The 23947-nt window shown below is 39.6% G+C and overlaps 2 protein-coding genes across 4 annotated transcripts; both read left to right on the forward strand.

Moving 5' to 3' along the window:
- The first annotated feature begins 423 nt into the window (after positions 1 to 423).
- On the forward strand, positions 424 to 10498 carry phf6 (PHD finger protein 6). Of its 3 annotated transcripts, none has more exons than XM_035162157.2 (11): positions 424 to 586; positions 3987 to 4149; positions 4787 to 4888; positions 6181 to 6314; positions 6418 to 6464; positions 7016 to 7179; positions 7275 to 7418; positions 7515 to 7619; positions 7697 to 7830; positions 9438 to 9567; positions 9673 to 10498. In XM_035162157.2, exons 2-10 carry the CDS (start codon positions 4018 to 4020, stop codon positions 9565 to 9567), a joined length of 1092 nt encoding a protein of 363 aa, XP_035018048.2. In that variant the 5' UTR covers positions 424 to 586; positions 3987 to 4017; the 3' UTR covers positions 9673 to 10498. The 3 variants fall into 3 exon arrangements, with proteins under 3 accessions (XP_035018048.2, XP_035018047.2, XP_035018049.2); XM_035162156.2 differs by having other exon boundaries at positions 425 to 581; XM_035162158.2 differs by having other exon boundaries at positions 425 to 581; positions 7019 to 7179.
- A 4486-nt stretch (positions 10499 to 14984) lies between these two features.
- hprt1 (hypoxanthine phosphoribosyltransferase 1) lies at positions 14985 to 22976 on the forward strand. Its single transcript, XM_035160772.2, has 9 exons — positions 14985 to 15217; positions 19024 to 19130; positions 20086 to 20269; positions 21645 to 21710; positions 22111 to 22128; positions 22207 to 22289; positions 22432 to 22478; positions 22597 to 22673; positions 22843 to 22976. The coding sequence occupies exons 1-9, from the start codon at positions 15191 to 15193 to the stop codon at positions 22888 to 22890; spliced, it is 657 nt and encodes a 218-aa protein (XP_035016663.1). The 5' UTR covers positions 14985 to 15190; the 3' UTR covers positions 22891 to 22976.
- The last annotated feature ends 971 nt before the right edge of the window (positions 22977 to 23947 follow it).

Genomic DNA, 23947 nt, shown 5'->3' on the forward strand with positions numbered 1-23947 from the left:
TGATGCTGGTGCTTTGTATTGTTCAAGGCTTTGATGGAAAAACAACAACATAACACATACAACAATTCATTCATTTTGTGAAAAAAAGATCTGAAATCAGCTCATACATCTCTTATTCTAGTGCAATCATGACATAACAAACATGTTAGTCCAACATGCTCTGCATCTACACGAGGCAACCGAATCAGAATCGGGTTTTATTGCAAAGCAGGTTGACTCATACATACAGTCACATCTGGTGACCTGAAGTCATGTCTGTTTCAGGGGAAACGATACTTCAAAATTAAAGCCGTGTCCATGAGATATTTATCAGGCAATTCGCTTTCGTTTCCTGCACACACGGCAGACCTCCTGTGCCTTTCCCTTCACACTTAAAACATCTCAACATGCGCACCGCCTACACGCGTCTTACTTTGAAAGCCTCACCCGGAAGTGTCTGCGGTCTGTGACGCTGCAGCTAGCTTGATGCTAGCGTGAAAATCACCACGATCACTAGTGAAGGACGGAGAGAAGCTCAGCGGCCGCCCGGGACACTTTCCCCTCTTTTCCACGGTCTCACCCGTTTAAGAGCCCAGCAGCAGGTGAGGTGTGTTGTGTGTGTCCGCGGCTGTGCGGTAGTTGTTGTGTAGCGTGGCCTGTTGTGCTCTCAGGCCGTATTGGTGTCGTACGAGCCCGGGCTGCTCTCCGCTCACAGCCGCACATCACGTATGGCGCTCTTTACTTCGAAACGACTCGAAAACACCCGCGTCCGTCACGAGATTTCCCCGCAGTTAAAGGGAAATATTCACAGTTCCCCCACTTCCAGTACAAAATACAACATTTCAGCGAGACGTTTTCCTTTCAGAGAGCTACATGGAAGGGCCCGTGGAGAGATTTCAGGGCGTTCATAGTGACAAATGTTTTCACTTACAGCCACTTCATGTTGGAGGAAGACTCAAACACACACACACACCCTTTAATTCAAAACTTTCCACCTTAAATTTCCGCCACTTTTGTTTTATATGGGCTCGTCCACGCTGGCCTCCATCTGTGACGAGGACGAGCAATGCAGGGATGTGACATGAGAGGTGTTTCAGGGGCGATCAGAGGTGTGAATAAAGCCTGGTTGTTGTTATTTACATGCGGAGTGAGCATCGTGTGTGTGTGTGTGTGTGTCTGTGTGTGTCTGGAGCCGCCGCAGTGAAAAGCCTGGCCCTGCGATCATGGCTGGAATAATGGCTTTATATCAAGGCGTTGCAGCAGCAGCACACACACTGCTATTGTGGTTTATAAAAGAAAACACACTTTCCTTTGAGGCTGACCAAATCCTATTAATCCTCGTGTGTCATGTAAATGCAGCACATGATGGACATCGCAACCACACACCATCTCTGATGACAGCTCTCCTACACTCCACACAACACAATGATGGTTTACAACCAGTCGTATTGGATTTCGAAGGAACGTGTGAATTATTGCACATCTGAAGCAAATCGTTTAAAATAAAATGTAGATGCTGATCACAACAGGCAACATAGTCTAAAATTGCAAATTTGAAAAGTATATATTTTTTATAGAATTGGGGGCAGACATGTGGCAGAATATGGGAAGAGAGTGAATATAGGGTTTGTTAAAAAACATGTTTTTTTAAAATATATTTAAAAGTATAGCTTGTGTGTGTGTGTGTGTGTGTTCACTGCTGCTCAAATCAGGCAATACAGTTATAAACTTCAAATTTACATCTTAATAATAGATTTTCTGTAGAGAGGTGGGATGGTAACGTATAAGTAGTAAATACTACTAAAAAGAATAAAAGTGATAAAACATAAACAAAGACTAGGGCTGCGAGCAGCACTGTGCGGGCCCTAGCACTTGCGACCTTAGGATCTGATGAGGCCGCGGAGGAGGGGGAACAGGGGCCGGGCGAAACGGCTCCGTTTTGCGTGTGGTTTGTGCATCGCGGGAAGGATAAACACGTCACTTCCATCATCCATCACGCGGCGCTAGACCACACCTACTAATCACACATTACGGTCCACGCCATCAAGTGAAGACCACACAGTAACATTTTTATGTAAATCGAATTAAAGTTGTAAAACGAGGCTTACTTCCTGTTGCCAGTAGGTGGCGCCATCACTACAACCAGACTTATAGATCTGTTCAGGTCGGGGCTCTGATGAAGCCTGAGCAATTTGGGGTCGATTGGACAATGTGCAGTGAAGTTAAAAAAAACTTCCTGTTTCAGGATGAATCAGTAGATGGCGATCTACTGTTTTTTTTTTTTACCCTGAGTTAATATTGACATATGGAGCTGTTCCAGCACTGGACACTGATCTTGTGACAAAATGTTGTCCTTTGTTGACTTTTATGTGCTGATAGGACAATGCGCAGAGGAGTTATAATAAATCCCTCTTTTTTGGCAATCATCAGACTTTGATGCCACGCCACGGTCACACCGTGTGACGTACACTAAAACTTTTAATACATTTTTATCTCCATAGAGTTGAGATGACACTCACTGAATTTAAAGTTGATCTGATGAAAGCTCTAGGAGGAGTTTGTCAAAATACAACATTTGTAAATGGTAAAAAATGGCCACTTAATTCAAAATGGCTGACTTCCTGTTTGGTCTATCGATCCAAGAGGGTTTTTTGTTCTTTATGAAATGACACATTTTTCTACCAATTTTTGTACATGTCGGACAATCGTGGTGCCGGGGCTGCACTTTAGGAGGCGCTATTCAGATGTTTTGCCAGCCCCATTCCTTAAAAACATATGAATGTCTTTGGGGGGGGTGCTGTTATTACATGTAGTTTTAGGGAGATGAACAAAGTACACAGCGACAAATTTAAATTTGATGCCACGTCACTAACACGGTGTTCGACAAAAACTCACAGTTTTGATTAGACTTCATCATCAATGTCTTGAGACCATTCTGACAAAGTCTGACATGGTTTTGGTCAATGGACGAGGAGGAGTACAACAAAGTGTAAGACGTGCAAAAAACAAGATATTTCCTGTTGCCACCAGGGGGCGCTGTGATTTTAAGTCATGATTTCTGTGTAGATGTCATCAAAATGGACGACTTCCTGTTGCGTTTATCAAATTGGTGCAGAGGACTTTTTTTTTTCATCCGGTCATGATACACGTGTGTACCAAATTTCGGGAAGATTGGTTAAACCAAACGGAATTGCTGCGTTAGGGGGCGCAGTTGAGCCATTTTGCCACACCCATTTCGAATTGCTACAGAATATGTACATTTTCAAGCCATCAAAAATGCGATTCATTTTACTGAATAATCAAACGAAAAGCAAAAGGGCATTCGCATTGTTGGTGCTCGGGCCCTGATAAAATGACGACATCACATGTATATGGGGGTTTGTCTGTAATTATAAGGTGTGCGTGCGCGTGTGCGTGTGCGCGTGTGTGTGTTTGCATCAGATCTGGTCCTCCAGCTTCTGTTGATCTCCCTCTCTGTCTGTTTAATCTGATTTAGTTGTGGGATGACTGGTGGACGTAGCTAATTGCTGGCCTGTGGTGGGTTGATAATGTCTCTTAATCCATGACACATCAACAACATCCTCGACTACCTTCCTAAAACTTCATCAATTCTCCCCAAATTCTGGTATTGATCAGCAATACACATATTCTGTAGATATTATTTTTCACTACAGGCCCCAAGATACTCTGGAGTTAGAACACAATGAAACAGGGTGCAGAGTTTTCTATAAATTACATCAACACTTAACAAAAACAACATGTGAGATAATCACACTGCAAATCAGAAACCTCACAGACACAACTTCTACTGGAGGTTTTAATTTGCGGCACACATACAGATCATCTGAGGCATTGTGGGGACATTTGAGAGAAATAAGCCATTAGTGTGTTTAGAAAGTCTTAGATCTTTTATTTGAAGTCATTAATAATGAGATCAAAATAAAGATGTTGAAATGGTTCAAAGTTATCCTCATTATTTATGTGTTTTTTTGTTGTTTTTTCATTAGATTCTTGGGCAAACAAAAAAAGCCTCTGGCCATGTCGGGACAGAAGAAAGTAGCTGCAGCACGGCTGCTTAAATGTGCCTTCTGCAGAACCAACAGAGACAAGGAGTGTGGCAAGTTGCTGTTGTCTGACAGCCAGAAGGTGGCAGCCCACCATAAGTGCATGGTGAGGAAAGCACACACAGTAGTTCTCAACCCCATCACCTGAGATTCTTCAAGCTAAAGTCATGCATACGACACTACCTGTCACATATGCAGAATTGTGAACAGTTATGTCGAAAAGAAAGTGTGGATTTTGAATTTTTATGTTGTTTCAGCTGCTTATAAGAAGAAGATGACAAAAATCCTAACATTTACAAAGCCCAAAAAAATAAATATAATGTATCCATTCAGAATAAATCTGTATATATCATAAATAATCTGGAAATCCTTGAAATAGCCCCCTGGTTGATGCTGAGTTAAGAAAACACTGCTACACACCCTCTGACACCCTCTTTCAATAAAACTGTCAAAAGTATGAAATGTAAGATTGTAAGTGTGTTAGAGTGAAATCAGCTCCGACGGCACGATCTGATGTCAGTAAAACTTGTAAAACTAATGTTAACCATTAGTTTGCTGGGAAATAATGCATCATAAGTGGCAAACGGAAATGAATTTGCTAAAAATAGGTTATTGGAACCCACAAGAAAATATTATAAATATAAAATATATTATTATCAGAATTAATTAGACAACATTTATTCAAGGGGAAGTGTTTAGAAAAAGACCATTGAATAATAGTTTTGATATTTTTCCCTGTGTAGCTGTTCTCCTCCGCTCTGGTCACATCTCACTCAGACAGTGAAAACATCGGCGGATTCTCCATTGAGGATGTGAAGAAGGAGATCAAGAGGGGGAACAAACTGGTAAGTGCCTGCTGCTCCTCTTAATGAAGCATTACTAAGTCAAGGAGAACTGAATTGTGTAAGGCCACAGAGCTTCTGTGACGTGAAAGCTAAACATTTTAAATGACTCATTCAAATGAAATTGAGCGTATTTATGTGGATATTTGTGATTAGGATGCACGCGTGATTTTACACACTGCTTAGTGATGCCACCAGAGTGTGGACCTATGTCTTCAATGTTAAGTTTTCTCAGTGTGTCGGGGTGTGTTCAGTCTTTTCTTTGCAGTCCTGGTGTGTATGTGTGCATGTTTATAGGAGTTTCCTACAGAGGAGAGAGAGATTGATGCTATTATGAGCATCATGTTAAAGTAGGGAATCAGTCCATCCCTTATCTATACTGCTTATCCTTTTGAGGGTTGGTGTGGAGCAGGAACCAATCCCAGCTGACGTTAAGGTGTACACTCTGGAGAGGTCGCCAGCGTATCACAGGACTGACATTAAAGACAAACAACCATTCACTTTCACATTCACACCTACTGGTAATTGAGAGTCTCCGATTAACCTGCACGTCTTTGTGAGCCCCCGGCTGGTCGTTAGGTTTGAACCCAGAACCTTCTTGATGTGAGACGACACCACTGCTGCTTCTGTGGGGCAAATAAATAATCAGCTTTTGTTATTATTTCAGGATATAATATCTAGATTAATGCATACAATCAACACGTTGTGATTCATTCCTCATATTGAAAAACTGTTGAATTAGGACTCTGATGCTAACGTGCAATTTAGTCTAAGTAGCAACATTTCATATATCAGTTTTACAAATTGTACATTACATTTCACAATGGTTTCACCAGCCTGTGCCATGGTTATGTGTTTACTTAAAGTCATGTGCCTGTATGTAGTTGTTGTTTTCTTTCTTCCTTTTAACATACACATGTGTTTTTTTTAATTATAAAACCAATAAAACACAATTAATAATGATTAATACTGCAAATGTATTTTTGCATGAATGTAAATGTTTTCTTTCTGATTCATTTAAAGATTTTTGCAGCTTTTTTTCTGCTACTATATGAACTTCTGTGCTTCCCTGCCATTTTCACTGCTGCATTTCATTTGTTTTTCCTCAATAAATGTGTCGGCGGCATGATATCTGTATATGGACTTAGCAGACAATTGTGTCTGTTTGAATTACTATTCTGATCCACATGTCAAAATTTCACGTTATTAACTGAGTGAGGACGTTCTTCAAGTGAACATTCATGTTTGGGAAACAGCATGTGCTCAGCTTCTTTTTTTTCTCCTTTCCCCCTCAGACGTGTTCTTCCTGTCACCGGCCGGGTGCTACTATCGGCTGCGACGTGAAGACCTGTCGGAGGACGTATCACTATTACTGTGCCATAAAGGACAAAGCTCAAATCAACGAGAATCCCTCACAAGGGATTTACCTGTAAGTCAATCTGTGTTTGGACGCTCAATCAATCATGACGTGAAGAAAGATATTTTTAATCTGTTCATTTTATCCTCATTTCTTTGCATCTGTGTGTTGGTAGTGTTTACTGTCGCAAACACCGAGATGATTCTCTGGACGACATTCAAGGTAGAGTCCACTCAAACATGTGTTATACTGTTATTATTGGATCTATTTTCCTTTTCAGTTACAAGACATATTACACACATTATTAACGCTTATATCCGATGAATTAGGGTTGTTTCCAATGTTATTTACCATAAGTTATTTCTATTGTCTTGTTTAAATCGTATTGTGATTTGTGTTGCAGTAATAAATACTAACAATACCACAAAATGCGCTCTTACAGCGACAAGTAGAACCAGACTGATGTGAATTTTCAGGCGGCAAAACTGATATTCCTGACGATTTTTGGAGGAAAACGATAAAATTGCTACGATAGGATTCCTTTATGACAATTTTTTTTTTATTCGAGGCTTGATATTTTAGTCTGACCATAAACAATTATAAATGGAGAAGACAAATGCAACCAAATGTATAAAATTTGAATTAAAAATGTGAATTTTAAAATGTGTGCATATTGGCAAAGATTAACACTGATGCCAAAGTTGTCATGAATAACACATCAACTTTACTTTGATACATTTTAGTTTGGTTAAACTTGGTTGTTGGTTTGTCAGCAGATGAAGAGGGAGGTGTAGCCAATGAGTCAGACTCATCACCTCCACAGAGCAGAGGCAGAGGAAGGTTTGAGAAGGTGAGAGCCAGGGCGGGCTCTCGTGGCCAATCAGAAGACACCCGCTCCACCTCCTCACAGGCTGCAGACGAGGAGAGCTCCTCCCATGTAAGGCAGCACGCTCGTTCTTCGAAGCAGTCTGGGAAATTCACCTGAATGGTGTGTTGGCTGTATTGTACTGAGTTTTGTTCTGTCTGTTGTAGCGGGACAGGTCACCTCTCCGGACCAGCCCAGGAGATGGCGGCCAGCGCTGTGGCTTTTGTCATGCTGGTGAGGAAGAGAACGCAACAAGGGGCATGCTTCACACCGATAACTCCAAGAAAGTGGCTGCACACTACAAGTGCATGGTAAGATGAAGTTTGTAAGAGTGTGTGTTTGTGTCACACACTGTCCGTAAATTTGCACATATATCACTTTACTCTGTAATCTCTGATCCCTGGCAGCTTTTTTCATCGGGGACAGTCCAGCTGACGACAACATCGCGCGCTGAGTTTGGAAACTTTGAAGTGAAAACAGTCATCCAGGAAATCAAGCGAGGGAAAAGAATGGTAGGACAATTTATTTTGAAAGATGCTTTGAAATGTAGTTTCATCATTAAAATCAATTGGTTGGCTTGTTTTTCCAGAAATGTACTCTGTGCACTCAGCTGGGAGCCACCATTGGCTGTGAAATCAAAGCATGTGTGAAGACCTACCACTATCACTGCGGCCTGCAGGACAAAGCCAAGTACATCGAAAACATGGCACGCGGAATCTACAAGTGAGCTCAGCCTCTACAGACAAACACTTTCACTTCACTATAAAAACATTCATTTATAACCTATTTTTACATTCAGACTTTTCTCTTCATATATCCAGTAATTGCTGCCACACAATTGCTTGATACTAAGTTTTACATATGAACATATGTTCATTTTGTCAGCTATTTCAAGCCTGGGTTATTTTTATGTAGTGTTATTTAGATACAACCTTTTTAGACTTTGGAAATCAGTAGTCTTGTCATTGTCAAAGAAAAACATATCAGTCTAGCTTTAGTTGATTCAAACTTGAAATTTTTGTTTTGTTTTAATTTAGACCAAGAATATGTAGTTTTTTTTTTTTATTCAAACTCAAGCAAACCTGCTTCAAATGAGATTTAATCCAATAGATTTTAACAATTTAGTCTGGAAAGATGCAACAATATTACAAAACACATAGCATCTTAACTCTTGAAAAACAAGCCAATCAGAACAAAGAGAATCCTTCACCATTAAAAAGAATCTTAAAATGGGGCGACCCTATAGCTGTATTGTAAGGACACTTGTTCCTTAAGCAGCATGTCCCTGGTTAGACTTCTGGATGCCCAGACCCTTTACAGCGTCCCTCCCCTACACTCTCACCCAGCTTCCTGTCTCTCCTTTATCAAAATAAAGGTAAAATGCCAGAATATACATATACTTTAGAAAGAACTTTGTGCAGCAGCCAGGCAGTAAATCCTCCCTGAAACTACTTAAACCATCTTCTACATTGTATGCTGTACATGTTAACCTGTAGATGGCAGAAATAGACTACATTTAGCTTTCACAGACCAGTTCCTGAAATGCTTATGGAAAGCAGCTGAATTTCAGTGAAACTAAATCCCCGTCTGTAAACAATATAGTCAATTCCTGTTGTTGTGAGATGCTAATAAATAATGTTACACCACTCATTAGCTTCTTTCAGACATGCACTGAACCCCAGAGATATTTCTCTGCAGGGGCTGCATGTACAAACGCAAATGTCTGCGTGAGAGCCTCCAAAGTTTCAGCAGACTATTTCCGCCTGGCCCCTGAGTGTAAAGTCTGGAGAAAGTCAAGAGTAACTCATGTGTCCCCCGCAGGATTCACTGCGAGCGAGTGTGGGGGTTGATGATGTTCCTTACACGCAACAGACCCAAAAATTCAAAAAACTAAAAGAAACCAAATATCTCAGGATGAAAAAGCGGAGCCACACATGTAGAAGACACAGACAGAGATGTCAAGAGAGTTTGTGGTGATAAGAGCCGATGCCTGTGTCAATATGATGCAAACAAAAACATGTGATCTCCGCAGCAGAATTAATACGTCACGTCCTGTCTCTGCCTACTGGGCCACCCCTGGCCTGAATCCTGCGGAGAATCTCCCACTGTGTTGTTCATGTGTGAAATCAACCTCTGGAGAAAGTCCAGATCTAATTCTCTCTGGAGGTCCTCCAGAGGACATCTCTGAAAGCAGCTATTAAAACATTGTGTAAAAACCTCATAGATTACCTTTAATACCAATTCTGCACCACTTCACAGAAACGCATCAGAAACTACAACTAATATCTTTGTATTACTGTATTTTGTGTGTGTGTGTCTGTGTATTTTAGACTGTACTGTAAGAACCACAGTGGGAATGAGGAGAGGGATGAGGAAGATGAGGAACGAGAGAATCGCAGCAGAGAGAGGGCAGCTATCGACCATGGAGGAACACCGGCAACGCAAGTTAACGGCAATTAGGTTGTTACACAAAAACTGTTGTTAAGATTCTTGAATTGTCCTTAGGTGAAATATGAGGATGAATAAAAAAAGATTTGTAAAGTTTTTGTCATGTGTTTTTTACAGGTAGTTCTGATGGATGTGATGTTTGGAGAAAACTGCAGAACTCACAAGCGAGGGAGAGATATTTTTTATACTGAATCTTAGCCTACTCACAAAGTCGTGGTCTTCAGCTCCCACGAGTCCTTCACACAATTTCTTCCAGTAAACTGACTCGATGTCCCCAGCGTGCAACAGACGTGTTCTTTGTGAAATCCTGTTTTTAGTTGTCTGGACGAGCTTTTCACAGACCGGTGGTACTGAGCAGAGCACGGGGGGGCTGCTAGTGGATCATGAAACGCCATGGCTAAACTTTAGCGAGAGTCCATCATGGACTCAGTCTCAAACACGCGAACAATTGCAGTGAATAAGAGCTGAAGTTTTGATTGTCACTCAGTGCCCAGGTCCCCCCAGATTACATGACCCACACTTGCTGAAAGTGGACACATTCTTCCTATTCCTTAGCTTCTGAAGGACTCACTTTTAAGAGGGGTCTGTTTGTTACTAGTCTCACTATGAAGTTGTGCCGTTTGATTACCTTGTTTCTGTAATCATGTCTTAAGAATACTCTTCATGTTAGCCTTTCTTTCTTGATATGTAATATTTTGCTACTGTATTATTATCATGAGTCATTTTGGATATCTGGATTTCGGACAGTCACTATTACAGGTTTTGCCAGCATGCACTTGGATTTACCCACTGTTAAAGGTGGCATTTTTTTATTTAGCTGTTAAAGGGCAAAGTAGAGCTCTTTAGAAGAGTTGGCTTGACTTTGTTTGATGTACTGTTGACTTGTATCTCTACAAATGTATCCATGAATGATTGGAAATAGAAAATATTTTTATTTTACACATTTACTGAGTGAGTCTTTCATTTCATTTGAAAGTGTGTCCATAGGGTACACCAAGCAGAAAGCAGTCCTCTGGCAGGTCGAGGTTTGAAGAGGGAGGAAAGTCACAGGCTGTAAGGTCATGAAGTGAGACCGTGCAGTCATGCAAGACTACCTCAGCTCTACTCTCCATTTATAGTAAAAGCCTCTTATGCATTCATTTGGAATATTTACTCTGCAGTTATTTACTTGGTGTACATTTAATTGAATTTATATTTTATATATAAACCATTCATCCAATACTGTACAATTAAAAACAAAAAAGTAGAACAAATTTACTAAATAAAAATACTACAATGGCAGTCAGTGGATTTCATACCTCTGCAATGGCCCAACAGTCCCCTAATGAAATAAGACATTTAAATTCACTACATCCAGATTTTTATTTTGAGCTTCGCCTAATGGCACACACTCATAAATATCAGACCCCTAAACATGCCTGATTCTTTTTTCCCAAAGATCCATCAATTATTCTCTGAGGAAAAATGAAAATTTTGAAAAACACCCATCTATCAATGTTAAAAAAAGTGAAAAAAGTGATCCACTCCCCGATCTGCATCGAAATTAAATGGGTCCCTACATTGGTCATGTACCAGCCCTCCACAGAATTTTATTTAAATCACTTAAGAAGTTCTTGCCTAATGCTGTCAACTAACCGATGGAAAACTAGTATCCACAACTTGAGGATACTCAAAAGCCTAAAAAATGATTTACTTTACCCCTCAACTTCGACCAGAAGCAGCTGGTCAAAGGATCCAACAGATCTGAGAGTGGAAAGACTCAGTGCAGCAAACTAAAAGTCAAATCATGACTATACTAACATTTCTGTTAAAGCCTTTGGTAATCGAGGTGCAGGCATTATAAATCGGGAACAGAGCTTTCATTAGTAAAACTTAAGATTGTCGTGGCAATTTCTGCAATCCCACTTTAACAACGAGGAACGAGACACAATTCTCTTACAGTATTGTCACACTTTAATGCTCAGAGCATGGTGCATACGACAAAGGTTAGTTTGTAATATGCACACAGATGGGAAACAGTTCTTTGTCTTTATACATTTGGCTCATCCCTCCCACTCTGGTTGGGGTTGTTACAAAGTCAAAGGTCAGGATCTTCTGATGACATGAAAACAACAATGCCTTAGTTAAAGCAATCAGGCCAAGATTCATTCAGTTGTACAGGATACAGCATGATCAAGGTTACATTGTAGGAGATTCAATCATGATCAATCAAAAGGGAAATTAACATGATCATATTGTGGTCAAAATGTTACATTTCCCTTACAAGATCTAATTCTAATGTTTTTAATTCAATTATTCAAAACACTATTTAATCATATCATAATGACAACCCCCTAATACATAAAAGGGAAAACCAATTATAAAAGTCAATGTTATGTTCTTCCAGTTTTGCACAGCTCAGTGTTCCAGTTATGCTAATTCAACTATTTCACAGCCGAAATGTTGACTTTTCTTAGCAGAAAAACCTATTGTTCTTAGAAACAACATTAACCATGAATCAGTTCCATTTAAATGTCTCAGTTAGTCATGTGACAGTGAGTTGATGTTAGGTCCCTAAATATGAAGCAACTGAAGGAATTCAGCTTTTATTGGATAATTATGTGCCTTTCTCATTATGTGCCTTTAATCATATTCATGTCGTGATCAAAGTACACTGTTTTGTGCTGAGAGGAGGTGATGCAATATGCGCTGATCAATCACCAGCTTTAGAGTGCCACTGTCAATTTAACTTTACAAAGATAAAGCAGAATATATTTTAAATTATTTAATACTCTTTCTGGGGGTTTTACGAGATCTTTTTTCATCTAAATGTTTCTCCACCATCTGCAAGTTGTTTTCATATTTAACAGCTGTAAATATATTCTCAATTTCCTTTATGCATCATATTGTGGGTCAATAGTGAACATTAACAGCATTGTATTTTAATCTTGGTGCCTCCACTTTGAACACACTACACACAGAAATCCACCTTATCGTGTAGTCATAGACTCTGGAGCTGCTCTTTAGTCAGTGAATGAAGGAGTAAATAACGTAAACAACAATGATGACGGGGACCTTTGGGATCACAGCTGAGAGGAAACGTTCCAAATACTTCCAAGGTTCTTTTAATTTGATTTTGTCTCAAAATGCCAACATCGTTAAGAAGACATCTCCTCAGGACATGTCTGGACTGGAGTCATTAAAAAAAAGTTGTCTCTGTTTGTATGGACCACGTTGTAGCATGGTGTTTTCCTGTAATGACAATTTAGAATGGCTAATAGGCAGAGCCATAGCCACACACCACCCAAAAACACCCCAACCTTCTTATAACATTCTGATGAGCTTAACTATCCAACTATTTTGAAGTAGTTACTGTAAGAAATAACAAAATTAGGGTGCATGTCCAAAAGAAAAAGATTTCAGGGATCTATAGCTTCTCAAATGTGAAGATTTGCTGCTGTTTCCTTGTAATTGTTTAATAATTATATCAAGAGAATATAGGACATCTCATCCTATACGCTCAATGGGGGACTTGTAAAAACAAGCAGTATATCCAAAAAATAATCAGATTAGGCCATAAAGAAAACAACCATTAGCTGAAGATAATCAAATAATGGTAAATTTTCTCACACTGCAGCCATGAAAACTGCATATTCATTGTGCTGTGTCATCAAATGATCACATGAACAGTTATGTTCCGAGGACTTTTTCAGAGAGTAGGTTTAGTTGCCTCTACCTTTTTTGGTTTCAAATTGACAGTTCTGTTTCACTCTGAGTCAGTTATTATGGCCACAGCTAAAGTGCTTGTGGGCAGGTTTTCTTTCTCCTTCTCCTCAGCTGAAACCTTCACATTTAAGGAGGTATCTGACTAGGTGTGTCCTCTTAGTCAGACACATAATATGCTACCATCATCTCCCCAGTGTCAAAGACAATATCCTTTTGTCTCTTCTTTATTTCCTGCTGGTCTGAATACAGTTTAACACACAACTCCCTGAATGGGATTTTTATTTTCCTCTCTTCAAGTACACATAGGAAGGGGTGTTTCAAGGGACTTTGGGGGCCCCAGGAAATAGGGATCTGAGGGGCCCTAAATTGAACCAAACTGAAGTCTTCGACCAAATGTCTAAAATGATGACGCTTTTGGTAGAAATCTAGCAGCATAGGGGCTTGTTAGGGGGTTTCCAACCATGGTGTCGCTGCAGTCTCCTGGAAATAGCGGATTATAAAATTTAAGGGGGTTCTCAAAAATGTTTGATGCAAACAACTGTATCATCAACAGTTAGAAGTTAGATGAAGAAGTTATAAGGGCCATCTCTTCAGCCTCCGTTTTTGTTATTGGCTACAATGAAGGTCACATTTGAACACATCCAGTAAGCACACATTTAGAGACTTGTAAGTATAAAGACATTCGGTTGTTGCTCTCAAATAGACAATATAACACTTTTTTTTTTACAATATTCATGCATTGACTTAATCAGGAGTTTTTTGTCACGCCAAGGTCAGTGTGATAAAGTGCACTTCACTTTAGAGCAACACTATGTAACTTTGCCATTAATGTCTTTTTATGGATTTTTTATGTATATGCTCATAATCGTTAATATTTCAAACTCAACGTGGGACAAGAAGGAGGCTTGGGTCTTTTTCCTGCCAGTTGCCATGTCTACATGTTATCTGCATTCTACTGATGAGAGCTTTTTGTCTCCTCACTATCACTTGGGGTTTATTTATGTCAGAGTTGCATAAACGAATTGTTATCACCTGTTTTGAACTAAAACCTCAGAGTTTGACAGCTTAGAGTTAGTTAACCCAGAGGTCAGGTTTACTCTCAGAGTTTCTTCTTCCTGTTGTCTGAATCCAAGGTCAGGATGATGACATTTTCTACACTTTAAAGCAACACTATGTAACTTTTAGTGAGCAACAGCGCCCTCTGCAGCCACACAGGATTATTGGTTCTATTGAGTTCCATTTCCCAGCCCAATTAATTGGTGTTCGTGTGGCGAAAAACTAACAAACTATAAATCTCTTGAATGAAGCTCTGACTGTATAGTCCCACTCACTGATCTGAAACACAACTGAACAGCTGATATTTCCCACAATCCCCGGCTTCCAGAACTAGAACAGCTGTAAAAAACTCTGTTTAGAATTCTTCATATTTTAAAAGTTTTTTCGCTGAATATTGGAGATAGAATGGCGCGGCGCGCCGCGCCATTCTCAAGCGCGCAGCCGCCTGGCTGTTCACACGGGACGCGCATTTCTCTGCGCCGGTCAGCCCGCGATTCTGCTTTCTCCGCTTGTTGTTGTACCCGTTGAATGTCGGGGTTCGGGGGTAAATGATGGTCTTCAGAGGTTCCCTTCACCTTTTTATAAACAGTCTGTTGGTGACAGTCACAGGCAGCGCCTCTAGGCGCGGCGGGGCGGGGCTAGCCCGGCTCTTTCACCTTTGATTTGCCCGCCGTTCTCCTACGTCACCACCTACACGCACACATTCCGGAACAAGACAGAAAAAACCCTTTGTGACGACTCCGCTCTGTACCTCCATGTGTGTTTGAGTGTGTGTGTGTGCTCCTGTCACAAGGGGAACATCGTGGAAAACATCGTAGTCTTCCTCATCTGAACACAGACCGCGTACAGCTGACCGACAGGGAGCGACCCGGACATGGCGACATCCAGCTCCTGCGTGGTGGTGAGTCTCCTCCGCAGCAACCGGAACATTAACAGCAGAAGGTGGAACGAGGTGCACAACGCGCCATTTACAGGAAAGCCACGCGTGATAAAAAATACAGCTTCCACTGTTTTCTGTTCTCTGTCGGTAATGAATCACTGGCGTGCGTGTGTCGCCTTGGCGGAAAATAAATGTGCGTTTTTCACATGTAGCATGGCCCGCGGCTGTGGAGACCGTCACAGAAACGCGCCCTCCACGCGCAGTGTCCGTGACGCAGAAGACGTCTGTCACGGACACATGTGCGGGTTAGTGTGTCTGACTGTGCGGGTTATATGTGAGCATAGTTACACGTTGATACACACATTACAAACACATTATTACACAGGAGGACAACGAACGAGCTGCTAACCAGGGGGCGCTATGCAGTCTGTCTCCTTTACAGTGCTCAGCTTTATGTTTATTTATAACCATGGAAATAACTGAGGTTTTCAGAGTGGGAGGGGAGGGGTGGGGCAGTTCACCTCTGTGACTGCAACTGAACAAATATTACACAATAGTCAAAAGGAGATAACCCAAACCCAAACAACACTGGGTTATGTTTGCCTGGTAGTTGTGTGTCTGTGGGATCAAATGACATGATCTCACAGGAATTTAGTGAAAATATGGAGAATCTCTCTCTAAGCTTTCTTCAAGGCGAGGTTCATAGTCTCACATTTGTAACCTCCATGTCTTATCTGATCGTCAACAGTTTTTAACACCACGGTGGTTAACGTTAGATCTAGGCAACATCGGGTTTTTTTGCCTTTGCTGCATATTTCCCCTGCAGAACAGAAAAGTCCACCACTGAGAAGCAGTTTCTTGAATCCAGTTATAGTTTGTAAATGTTTGTGTTTTTAAATGAGGGGTGAGATAAGTTATTCTATCTATTTAAAAAAACACGATGTCCACTTTGAAATTACACATGACTTCGCCAAAGGCCCAGATGTCCTTGTTTTCTCCCAGTATTTAAACGCAGCATGTATTTGTGGATAGTTGGAGACCTTGAAAAGAGTCTCAGTCACAACTCCACAAGCAAATGTAAACTGACTCATGTTTATCAAGCGATCTTCACACGCACAATTCACAGTCAGTAAATAAATGTGTGAAAACCAAACTGTTTCACACATTGTCAGATCTTTTTTTTAGCTGTAGCTCATTTATTGCACATTTGTAAACATTTTGACCCCAATTTTCTCTATATTAGGAGTTTTTCAGAGGACATGATAATTGGATTGTATCATGATTGCCAGGGGATAACAGAGATGTACTGTAGCTGTGCTCTGTCTCTCATAATTTACTTAATGTGTAACATAATGTTATGTTGATTGGATTCTTCTAAGCCACAACACTGACATATGTTCCTCACAAAACTCTTCTTTTTCTAAGGTGTCCCAAACTGAACATGAATTTCTACACTTCAAAAACAGAAATACATACATGTACAGTATGTGTGTCAGCCGGTCAGCTCAGTTTTGAGTGAGGGCACTAGGTCCTGTGTGCATTCTGTACCATGTATTATAGATAAGACATAGAATCACTAACCAGTGATGGCCTCTATTAATGAATAACCTATGCTCTATTTTTCAGGACATTTCCAGAACTTGAAATCCAATGTTTCATCGTCATTCAGTCTGAACTTCAGACTGACTGACACATAGGGTTGCAAAATTCCGGGAATATTCAAAGTTGGAAACTTTCCATGGGAATTAACGGGAATATACAGGAATTAATGGGAATAAACTGGAAACCTTGGGGTAATTTATACTAACTGTATTTACCTTGTCATATACAGACATAAATATAAACATTTTGTTTTGTCATAAGCAGACATGCATGCAAACATTTCTAATAAAAAATTTTAAAATGACATTTTTGACTTAATCCATTTGTGAGTAGAACTCTACCGTCTCTATGTGGATCTCAGGATAGAACCCGGTCAGTGAAAACTTATCAAAACCTGCAGGAACGATGGACTTAAATATGAAAATCTGACCTCAGCAGTTTCCTCTATGTGACAGTATGTTGGAGATGAGTATTGGTGGTTTCTGAATATATTTTTACTTTAGAGGAAATGGATGTAAAGTGCAAAGGGGAAGTAGTTGTAAATGTCTCCTGTGGCTCAGCGGAGGAGAAAGCGATGTTGATGATGTCATCGACCATGATCAACATGCTGCAAGATCTAGAATTGCTAATGTTAGCCACTTGCCAGCAAGACAATTTTGTTCCTATGGACTATAAATACAGTCACCTGTTTGCGTTGTCAATCAATAATGGATACAGCGTGCTTTCTCGGACAAGAGGACTTCGGACTCTCATTTGACGCATTTGATAATGTCGGGTTGAGAGACAAATAAAACAATCCATTAATTCTGTCAATTTAGCTACATCCTTTTCAAAGAAACACAAAGTGTGCTGCATTCCATACATCTTTAAAATAGAGTTTTGAATGATGTTTTTATTGCTCAGCCTTTAATTTGCGGTAATTACTTTTATTTTTGATAAGTAGCCCAACTCTCGCTTTTTTGATGGACCCCAACAGCCGCGAGTAATCGAGGTGATGGTGTACTTTTGTGTGGACATACATACATCCTACTCTCACTGCTGTAAAAAGTTAGCCTACTGTATACAAATAAACTTGGTATTAAAATGAACATGGCTTCAGTGTAACAAGTAATCAATATGCTAGGTAATGACAAAGACGTTCAAAAACAACAGAAAGTCATAGGTTTACGTTTCTGGCAGACAATGTTCCCACCTAGCTGCATCCAGGTTCCAGCTGAGCTAGGCTTGCCTAGTCTTGTTTTCTACTACATTTAAGTTACCTGTTATAAGCGAACATTTGCAAAAAAAGTGTCAACATTTCCAAAATTCCCGAGCTTAACTTCCCATGGAAAGTTTCCGGAAAGTTTCCGGAAATTTACCGGACATTTTCCGCCCCTTTGCAACCCTACTGACACAGATGATAAAATACACCTTTAGCTAAAAACTCATAGTTCATTGTGTTCTTTATCATGTTTTTGGTTCAAACCTTAAATAACAGGCAACAATCATATGACTAACGGCGAACACATGGACATCTGGTTGGTATCAGTCTCTATTATTTGTAACTGAATGGATTTAGCCCGACCAGATGGACCTGTTTTTTCCCTTTGAGCAGACATAAGGCGAAATGCTTTATTCTGCTTTAACCTCATGCAATGAGAGGATGTACACTTGGCAACTCCGAGTTAAGCAAAGTAACAAGACTTTGTTGACTTGTGAATTTGCCTGTGGTCACTCACATTATTTATTCCCACAGCATGTCCAGCTCTGCACCAGCTTCCCGATGTCACATGATACCAGTTATGCTGACTGGGTTCATGTGGCATGCAGTTCATTTCGGAGCGGAAAATTCGATTTCACAAAAAAGCACAGGAAAAAAAATATTTACAGAATTAGGCTAGGTGTGAAATTACTGGAAAGACATGTAATTAGAAGGAGATGATCTGTTGTGGTGATGGGAGATTTTAATCATGACCGAGTATAATGGAAAGATTCCTCTCTAAGAATCTTAGGTTCGTATCTACTGCCTCAGTGTAGATCTGGGCGGAGATCCTGGATATTTGTTCTGCAAAATCACACACTGTCCTCTAACTGTGAAACATATGGAGGGAGTTGAACATAGATCACTACCGACTCCACCCACTGCCCCCTCGTACTACCCTGTATCAGATGAATGCTCCTTGTCCCATGTTAGGTAATACTCCCAGAGATTTTCTTTAACCCCTTTGTGTCGTGTTTTATTTCAGATCAGTGATGAGGAGCAGGGGTATGACCTGGACCTTTTCTGCATACCAAAGCACTATGCCTCTGACCTGGAGAGGGTCTACATCCCACATGGACTCATCTTGGACAGGTGGGGTGTAACATTTTTATTGGCTTGTAGCGGAGTTTTAAAAAATGTGATTAATTCTCAGGATCAAATAAAACGTAGGTAATTTGAATTATTGGTTCTGTTGATTAACTCCCAGCCATAGGTTCAGTAACAGATGGGTTACTGAAGTGTATGTCCCCCACCTTATTTCAATATTGTGGTCTTTCAGTTGGAGAGGAGGACTTATTGATTTCACATTCAGATTTTCTAATTCTTTGTGATTACCCTACCAATAGAATACCAGGTGTAGTGATGACGAATGAAATTTCCCTACCATATTGGTTGCGGAATTTTGACAGACTTGTTGCAAAGAAGAAAAACAAGAAGAGAGTGGGAGGAGCTGAAGCGGATGCAAGCAGGGTATATTTGAGTGCGAGCGCAAGTATTTGAGAGAGAGCATTACAAAACCTGAACGTGAAATCAGTAAATCCTTTGCTGCTTTCAGACATGCACTGAACTCCGGAGATTCTCCCCACTTTTTCTGGAGGAGGTGCATGGGTGCACGCAAATTTCCCCCTGATATAAAGTCAGCAGAAAGTCGGGAGAATCGATGTGAGAACACAGCAGGGGATCCCCCGCTGGATTCACAGCGAGCCAGTGGGAGGGTTGATGATGACGCATTTTTCCCAGTAGTGTAAAAAAAGACTTAGAAACAGGAACTCATCATCTTTTCCTTTTTTTTCTGTGTTAATTTCTGTTAACCGGATCTCTATGGGCGTTGTACTTTGGAGTGTTTAGTAATAACAGTAATGTCTGCTGACACAAATGGTGAGGAAATGGAAACTGCTGCTGACAGTTGCAGAAAACTGAGCTGACTATCCTCCCTGCCCCCATCTCTCTCTCTCTCTCTCTCTCTCTCTCTCTCTCTCTCTCTCTTTTTTCCTCTGTCTCTTACTATCTCTCTGTCTGTTTTCCTCTCCCTCCCACGTGACCCCAGGACAGAGAGACTGGCCAAAGAGATCATGAAAGAAATGGGGGGCCATCACATTGTGGCCCTCTGTGTGCTCAAAGGGGGCTACAAGTTCTTTGCAGACCTGCTGGACTATATCAAGGCCCTGAACAGGAACAGTGACCGCTCCATCCCAATGACAGTGGACTTCATTCGCCTCAAGAGCTACTGTGTAAACCATCAATATTAATCTTTTATTGTCACAACAATTTCACTTTTCTTGAAAAGAAGTTTAAAACCTGTAGTTTATGCACACCTGGGGGTAAAATTAAAAAATATAGTAAGAAAATATGGATGAATTAATTTGTCACTGTTAACAAGAAAGAAAAGTTCTGACTCAGTTCTGAGTGTTCGTTTAGTTTTTTAGTGAAGTACATCAGAAAACTTCAGACATCTTTAAGTGGAGTAGGAACATTTCTCCTTCAAAAGACTTTAAATGAAATATTTTGACATCTCAAATAAGACATGTCAATGTATTAAAATAGTAATTCAGATACAATAATGTCCACTCAAAAAGGCAATTATAGAACTGAAAGCCTGATAAAAACCTGACGAAAGCACATGGAATATTATGCTCAATAAAGAAAAGGAAAAAGGTTGAGGATATCTTATGTACTTTTAGTGCATGAGAGTAAAGAAGGTTTCTCTATACTTTGGGCTTCATGTAACATAAATCTTATCAAATGTTTTGCATAAAAATTCAAAATATATGAAATGCTTTGACAATATCTCTGAACAGAAATGTCAATTATTAATCAAAATTAGTTGAAACAAAATATAAAGTGCACCTTTAATTACAAAATGAAGGCTCTTATAGAACTGACAGGCTGCTGTATGCGACTGCATGCAACAATGTCCATTTCATATTGAAATGATCATACAGCCACTGAGCCGTCAAACTAACCATACTCACTGGACTGACGTCTGAGCTCCATATGTCTGTGGTAAAACTAACGTCGCTTACGTTGGCATCTATCAGACTATGAATGTGAGCGGCGACCACATCATATAGTGCAGGCAGGGACAAATCTGAAAAGTAGCGGCGACTTGGCAGAGTGTAGCGGGGCTCGAAATGTGCCATTAGCTGGCGAAATTAGCTGGCGCTGGGTTTATCGGCTATAATTTCCGATTCAAATAAATAAATAATAATATCAAATTCCCACTATTGAGCTAATAATATATCGGACCAATATATTTCGTGCATCCATAATTCTTTTTTTTAATCATATCACTAAATATTCTGTCTTTTATTTAATAATTTAGTAGGTTTGTATAGACTTACAGTTACCTATGGAGATCTTGACCACTAGCACCATTATGGAGCAATTTTTACTACTCGCTACTAGTTTCTCTATTTATTTAAGAAAATAAGAAAATCTGCTTTGTTCATGTTTTCTAAGGACTGAAATATATATATAACAGAATTATGCAATATGCAACAGATATAGCCCTTTCTGTGTGGTTTGGTCTTTGATGTACATGTACAAGTCACAATGTGAAGTCGGTAGCACTTCATTGTTGTCTTCACATTATTCTTGTCTCTACAGAACGACCAGTCAACAGGTGAAATCAAAGTTATCGGTGGAGATGACTTGTGTACACTGACGGGCAAGGTAAGACATATGGAGGCATTATTACGACTGATACAACCCGGTTGACACATAATATTGGCTTAAAATTGTATAAACTTAAAAAAGGAAGCAGACATTACTGCTCGTTTTCCATCCTGACTAATGCTGCTGAAAGGCATTTACTTGATTAATAATTTTGGAAACAAGTTTTAATTGGACTATAAACATATTGATGGTGATATTTGATGATAATGACTGTGCTACACTCAAACTAAGCTAAACAGATTTGTTTTGTTTGTCAGCTGCCAGTAACACTATTGGCTTCTAACTTCTAACACTCATCTTTAAATACAGACAATGGGTCAATCGCACATGAGGGTGTCATGTGCCCAGTGTACTGCTCCTCTCTGAAATAATGTTTTTTTTTTTCCTCTTTACACAGAATGTCCTGATTGTGGAGGTAAGTACTGTTTCATTATATTGAAGTAGGAAACTTTGAATTCCAGCATCACTAAAATGCTCTTCTTTGTGTTTCAAGGACATTATCGACACAGGGAAGACGATGAAGACCTTGTTGGAGCTCCTCAAGCAGTACAATCCCAAAATGGTTAAAGTAGCCAGGTAACTTCATCTGCTCATAACTTCCTTTAAAATACTAACTACTGTATCTTATGCGACAAAAGGAATCATGTTTCTTATCAGTCTTTCATGCAGCTATAAAGCATTTTTATAAGATTGATAATCAACCTGGATTCTGTCTTAGTTTGTTGGTGAAGAGAACTCCAAGAAGTGTTGGCTACCGACCAGACTGTGAGTTCAAGACAAATGTTTTCTGTTAATCTTACAGTTGTTTTTCTTGACTATATGTTACAGTGTGTTTGCCCAAAAGGAGATGAGAAAGTGATGCATTCACCTGTTTTCTTTGTAGTTGTTGGATTCGAGGTCCCTGACAAATTTGTGGTGGGATACGCGTTGGACTACAACGAGTACTTTAGAGATCTAAATGTAAGTATTTGAGATACACAAAGAAAGATAATGATTCAAGTATCTCATAATTCATGCTAATAAATGTCTTTTTACATATATAATAATTATGACCAGGCTAAGAGACTCTAAACGTATAATGTAAATCAATAATATGCTGCGGTACTAAATTAATCCTTTTCTGTTTCAGCATATCTGCGTCATTAGTGAAACAGGGAAGGAGAAGTACAAGGCATGAAGAGCATTTCAAAACAAATTAAATGTATGGTTATATCATTTTCTTTTGCGGTCCATTTTATATGTTATTACTTCACATTTGTGTCAGAAAAAGTACTCGGGTCACCAAGGACTCACTGTATTTGCTGTTTTCAGCCTGATTTGCCTTTGAAAGAACCACAAACCCATCAAACAGCACGAAGCCCAGCTTTGTCCCCACACTGATTATTTTTCTAAGCGATTGATTAATTTATTCAAAGCAATGCTGCTAATTTTAAGTACAGTATCACAATTGTTGTAGTACCGTAAGATTTGACCACCTTTATTCTATTTTATAATGTAATGCTTTTATTTTAATTATGTTTTTACCAGTGGGCAATCAATACTGGCACTCGAGAAGACAATGTTACATTCTCTTAACATCTGTTTGTATATTTTGGGACAAAATCCTTTTCTATGTAACTGTTGTTTGAGAACATTTTCTTAAGATTCAGTGTAGAAAAGTAACACAGATGTTGGCCTCTGTCTGTATTAAAACCCATTGGCATGCTGAAGATGACATCATCTTATTTAAGAGTCTAAATTAACACCAATGCATCCAATGTATCAGTAATTGTATTTAACGTAAAAACGCAATTATTTTTTTATTTTTGAGATTTGTAAAGGGGCAGTCAAAAATCACTGACTCATCAAATAATTCATCTACATGTACCTATCATGGAATTAAACTTTTTTTAATTCAACCATATCATATGCTCTGTGATGCCATGTTGACTTAAGTTTGCTATACCAGCCATTAAATGTTGACACTTCTCACTTCTCCTGCGACCTGTGGATTTTACTAGAAAAGCTTTTTATACACCTTAACACCAACTACTTTGAACGTTGAAATAATATCTGGGAAACAGTGGGAATGCAAGTGTGCAGTGTGTGATTAGGGACACACAGAGTACATGTTGTCGATTGTATCTGCATTACCTAATGCTCAAGGAAAATTACACAAATAACTGAATTAAACAATTGCAAATTTTTCTCATGCCGAGCGTTTATGTGTCCTCATATGAGCTTATTTGAAATTG

Source organism: Hippoglossus stenolepis, chromosome 7 (genome assembly GCF_022539355.2).
Source record: "Hippoglossus stenolepis isolate QCI-W04-F060 chromosome 7, HSTE1.2, whole genome shotgun sequence".
Lineage (NCBI taxonomy): Eukaryota > Metazoa > Chordata > Actinopteri > Pleuronectiformes > Pleuronectidae > Hippoglossus > Hippoglossus stenolepis.